The sequence below is a fragment of the Rhododendron vialii genome, chromosome 1a (genome assembly GCF_030253575.1).
Source record: "Rhododendron vialii isolate Sample 1 chromosome 1a, ASM3025357v1".
NCBI classification, from domain to species: Eukaryota; Viridiplantae; Streptophyta; class Magnoliopsida; order Ericales; family Ericaceae; genus Rhododendron; species Rhododendron vialii.
The window spans coordinates 2,565,158-2,570,849 of NC_080557.1; the positions used below are offsets into that span (position 1 = coordinate 2,565,158).

General features: G+C 41.3%; 1 protein-coding gene across 1 annotated transcript; it reads right to left on the bottom strand.

The window, feature by feature from the left end:
* Nucleotides 1-155: 155 nt before the first annotated feature.
* On the bottom strand, nt 156-2,350 carry LOC131303076 (spermidine hydroxycinnamoyl transferase-like). Its single transcript, XM_058329867.1, has 2 exons — nt 1,451-2,350; nt 156-871 (listed from the first exon to the last, which is right to left on the bottom strand). Exons 1-2 carry the CDS (start codon nt 2,221-2,223, stop codon nt 289-291), a joined length of 1,356 nt encoding a protein of 451 aa, XP_058185850.1. The 5' UTR covers nt 2,224-2,350; the 3' UTR covers nt 156-288.
* Nucleotides 2,351-5,692: the final 3,342 nt, after the last annotated feature.

Genomic DNA, 5,692 nt, shown 5'->3' on the forward strand with positions numbered 1-5,692 from the left:
GCTTTATGATTCTTGTATTAGTTCCAATGAACAATTTTATCACACAAAACTTATGGCTACAAAAAGGTATCTAGGAATTTCTAGAGAAAATTCATATACCAATATGAAGGAGAGGGGCAAACAATTTACCGTGTGAAAGTTACTTGAAAAACCAATTGAATAGAAAACATTTATTTGCTTTCATCAAACTTGAAAAACCACATAATAGCACAAAGTCTAGCTAGGCAATCCACGATATGGGGCTTTTATTTAGTTGTACTTCATAGATTCTAGTTTATAACATAATCATCACAAACTTGAAATCATGATATTCTCATAGAAGAACTTCTTGAAGGCATCCATATGTTCAACCTGCAACCGGAATGGGGCGTCGAAAGAACCATCTTCATCACGGCTGGGAAGTATGAACGACCTCCCGTCAAACGGAATCGCTCCGGGTGCTATGTAAATTTCCTTTCCCCATCCAAAATCAACACCACAAAAAGGCAAACTGATCCAACTAGTGATTACAATGTTCGGGTTGCCAAGGAAAGCTCCTTGGGTAGATCCCACCACATGAGAGTACCTGAACTTGGACAAATCCTTTTCTCTTTTCATGTAAGCTAGCGATGACCTTATGTATTCGTCTGTTACCTTCTCTATGGCTTCTCTTATCTTGCTACAGCCATATCCTAACGGCTTTGACAACAGCTCTCCTGAGGTGGTTGTTGCTCTCATCGGTGAGACGGCATTCCCGAAATAGTGCTTTGGCAATGGCGGTACCATCCGGCTGTGAAAATCCACGCCAACCCGCACACTTGTTAGTTGCTCGATTTCGTGCAGCCTTGCCTTGGATGTACACCTCCACATGTGCGCAGTCACAGCCTCATACCTGGTAACAAGAGGTTTCATCATAGAATTAGTCACACTCATTAGCTTTGCTCTTCAACTTTTAATTTGCTCTTCCTGTAGTTTTTATTTTTTGATCAGCAATGAAATTTATTAGAAACTCGACAAAGGGGACATCGAGTGAGGAAAAGGAGAGGGGAATCCACTCAAAAGTTGGATGAAAGGATCCAACCAACAACGCAAATTTAAACTCAATGGTGGAGTTTTCCAAATTTGATTTATGTTTTGTTAATTTTTTATTCCTCTCGTCAATACAAAAAATGAATTTTGACAAACTTTAATAAGAAAAGTCGAATAATTAAAAAGGACAAAAATAAGAGTAATTATTCAGTCGTTTAGGGCACTGCCGCGTGGTGGCTCAATATCTTTCAACACCACACATATATTTAAAGTCCATACATTAAGAAGTGAACTTCACATAAATGTGTGGTGTTGATCGAGGAGCAATTATTCTATGCCCTTGGGGCTGGGACATCACTTGGCGGTGCCCCAAACTCTTGTTGGGCACTACGCGGTGGTGGCCAAGACCAACCAATAAACCACACGGGATCATATCATATACCTGGTGAAAGGCTTACTACTAGTGTAAACACTTGGGAACTCATTAGCCTCTTTCTTCAGCTTTTTAATTTGCTCTTTGCTCAATTTCAACATCACCACAGTCGTTTCCTTCTTCTGCTCTTCTAAGTTATTCTTTTGGCCAATCAACATCGGTGGTTTGCCGAACTCCAAGTGACCAAATCTCGGCGGTGTCAGATCATCCTCCTCCAGTTTCAGTGCAGTCCGATCAAGAAACGGTAAATTTTCAGGTTCCTCACCGCGGGCAATCCTCGCCCACTCGGAAACAAAGTGAGCTGCACATCGGCCGTCGACAAGCACATGGGATATGCCCAAGCCAAGACTAATTCCACCACAACTAAAATTTGTTACTTGCACCAAAAGCAATGGCAACTCATCAATAGGCTTATTGTAGTCTACAGATGGTATCAGTGCTCTAGTTTTTGATGTTGGAGTGAAGTCTCCAAAGTCGCTGATTTTAGCCTCCGACTCTGTTTCCAAAAACAGCGCGCCCATGGAGTTGCAGTTGACCTCGAGACGGCCCCTTCCGGTCCTTTGGAGGCGTCCGGCGAGTGGGTAAAATATGGTGAGTGCTTTGCCTAGGGAGTTTTTGAGGATTTCTATTGGGTTTAGTAAGTGACCACTGATGGGTCTATAGAAGTAGACTACAGGTCCGTGAGTTAGAGCAACGCTTAGATCAAAATCTGATAGGTAAAGGAGCCCTGTTGGTGACGGCTCCATTGGTTTCACTGTGTAGGAAGCCTTCAAGGTCAACATTCTCGAGAGATCGAGAGAGAGAGAGCTCAAGTTAGTTGTAGTTTGTCTTGAGCTTCACATGCTATAATGGGTCAAAAGAAGAAATGTGTGGTGCAATGTAATAAAGGTCCCTGAAATGTGCTATTTATGCTACTCTCTAATTATTGCTTGTTTGTCTTCAGCTCCCAATCCGGGGGAGTGCTGTAGCACGGTGTTGTGCGATCTCAACGGTCCAAAAGCATTTTGAATGGTTTAGATTTAAAAAAAACTCTTTCCTAAAAAAGTTTTTTTTTTATTTACAATCTGAACCGTTTGTTGTCAAGAAGGACGGTCCGGATGGTGCATAGCACGCCCCCGGGTTCCTTCAGCTCCATATGCAATAATGGGTCAAAAGAAGAAATGTGTGGTGCTATGTAATACAGGTTCCTGCAATGTACTATGCATGCTACTCTCTGATTAGTGCTTCTCATCTTTGTGTTTCCCATTTCATCTTGTCTATTTCCTTGCTTTTCATTTGTGGATACAGTTACTCCAGAACTTGTATTGGATATCCATGTTATTTCAACCATCGAAAATACTTTTAGATTTGTTAAAAGACTATAACCGGTCGAAATAGACGATCTTATATCAGCCATAGTCGTTAACAAATTTGGACAATATATTGATTTCTGTGATGGGCGACCTTGAGATGCGACTGTTTCTTGTAGCCCCGGTTAGGATAGCAGAGAGAAGCCAAAACCTTGATTTTTCATGTTTGGAGGTCAGATGCAAGTCATTAGTTGCCAGGTTATATATCCCATATCAAGGTCCAGGGAAAAGAGCGGCGGCATGCTGTTGTAGATGTCCCTTTACTATTCATGGATCTCGTCCCGAGTCCAATCACATAATTCGAACTGCTCACTTTGTCGAAGCAGACATTAACTCGTAGATTTACTGGCTTGAAGCGCCTTATCCTGAATCTACAGGTTTACGTTGCCTGATTTACTTCAAGACTGGGAGTTTTCGGGCGCATACCGGTTGCTAAAAAAATGGAGAAGAGAAAAGGAGGGACGGATTGAAAGAAAGAATTTTTCAGTGCCGAGTGGGTACCACGTGGTACCCACTCAGTGCATCTGAGCCGTCCATTGTATTTTTGGACGGCTCGGATTTGGAGAGAGAAAGTGTTAGGGTGAGAGGAGAAAGAGGGTTTTAATTCGAGCCGTCCAAAAGTGTATCGGATGGCTCGGATGCACCAATCGAATACCACGTGGGATATACCTGTACAACACTGAAAAATTTCTTGATTGAAAGAAGCTTTTGGCTAAGATAATGGAATCCACTGAACGAAATAAAGGTCCCTCAATGGGAGTACTATATATGTGCTACACTTTCTTGCTTCTCATCTTTGTGTTTCCCATTTCATTTTGTCCATTTCCATGCTTCTCATTTTCGGATATTGCTACTCCACACAATCTGATTCTAGAAAGCCCATGCAATTTCGACCCTCCAAAATACTTTTATACTGTATTTTTTAAGACTTTGACTGGTAGAAATACACTCTTATCAACAGAGCCGGCTTAAAGGGGAAGCTGAGGAAGCTGTCGCTTCCGGCTTTTTTTGGCCTGAGGAGGGCTCCAAAATATACATTATATAGTTTTAAATAATGAGGAGTTCTAGTTGATTTCAAATAACATCTCCTTGGTAGTGTGACAGTTTAGGTTTTTTGGATACTTCAGAAGCTTATGCTTTGTTTGGTTTGTGATTTGAGTATAGTGTTTTTAGATAATGAGTGGAGAGAGAAATAAGAGTAATGATTGGACACAGGTAAAAAGTGGAGAGAAATAGAGAGAGAAATGAGGGTAATGATTGAGTTGAGAAATATTTTTTGAGTAGAATAGTGAAGTGAACAAGGCATTAGGTTCTTTGGATGCTTTAGGAACTAGATTCGAATCTCCACACCTTAAGTTTTCCTCAATTTTTTGCAAAATTTTGTTCAAAGATGAGTATGCCGAGATAAATGGCCCCTATTAGGACTTCTGCTTCATGCCCCAAATACCTTTGGGTCGGCGCTGCTTATCAGCCAAAGTCATTAACAAACTTGAAATATTGATTGTTAAGATGGGCAAGCCTGAGATGCAACTGTTCCTTGTACTCCGGGTTTGGATGGCTAAGAGAATTCGGATCCTTGATTTTCATGTTTGGAGGTTAAATACAAGGTATTAATTGCCATGTTATATGTCCCATATATATCATGTTCCAGGGAAAGAAATAGTTTCTGATCCCTGCTTAATGTCCTATAATATGTTCCAGGGAGAGCAGCCATATTTTAAAGGAACCAAAAAATACTACTACCAGTCTAGATATCTGTTTGCAGAAACCAAAGGGGACCGGAGCTAATCCTACTACTATTATTTACTATGCAAAGCGCCTTCTTAAAATCAACGTACTCGTTGATCCTTCCGGCTTCCTAAAGACGAACTGCTGCACCATCTCAAGGCTCTATTAAGTTGTTAGGAAAGTTGTGTAGAAAAATTAATCCTGAGAAAATTGAATTGAAGTGAGCAGATATGATACCTTTGGATAGCAATGCTACAAGGAGGGGTAGACCTAGATTGACAGTAGATGCTGTGGTACGCAACGATATGATTATAGTAGGTTTGTGTGAACAAATGGCTCTTGACAGAGCTCAATGGAGGAAAAGGATTCATGTAGCCTACTCCAAGTGATTGGGACTTAAGGCTCGGTTTGGTTTGAAGTTAAAAAGAAGGAAAACTGTGAGCGTTCAGTTGAAATAAAGAAGGAATGGAAGTGGTCAAAACCCATGATTTTGAGGGGCAAACAGATTACAGTGTGAAGTTACTTATGCTGAAGAGTCGAACAGAAAACAGTTAATTTGCTTTCATCAAGCTTGAAAAACCACATAATAGCACAAAGTCTAGCTAGGCAATCTGCGACATGGGGCTTTTATTTAGTTGTGCTTTGTAGATTCTAGTTTATATATAACAGTAAACATTGAGGCACCCTCAGGTATTCTCATAGAAGAACTTCTTGAAGGCATCCATATGTTCAACCTGCAACCGAAATGGGGCGTTGAAAGAACCATCTTCATCACGGTTGGGGAATATAAACGACTTCCCGTCAAACGCAGTCGTTCCGGGTCCCATGTAAATTTCCTTTCCCCATCCAAAATCAACACCACACAAAGGCAACCCGATCCAACTAGTGATTGCAATGTTCGGGTTGCCAAGGACAGCTGCTTGAGTAGATCCCACGACATGCGAGTACCTGACCTTGGACAAATCATTTTCCCTTTTCAAGTAAGCTAGAGATGACCATAAATACTCGTGGGTTACCTTCTCTATGGCTTCCCTTATCTTGCTACAACCATATCCTAACGGCTTTGACAACAGCTCGATCTCCTGAGGTGGTTGTTGCTCTCATCGGAAAGACTGCATTCCCGAAATAGTGCTTTGGCAATGGCGGTACCATTCGACTGTGAAAATCCACGGGA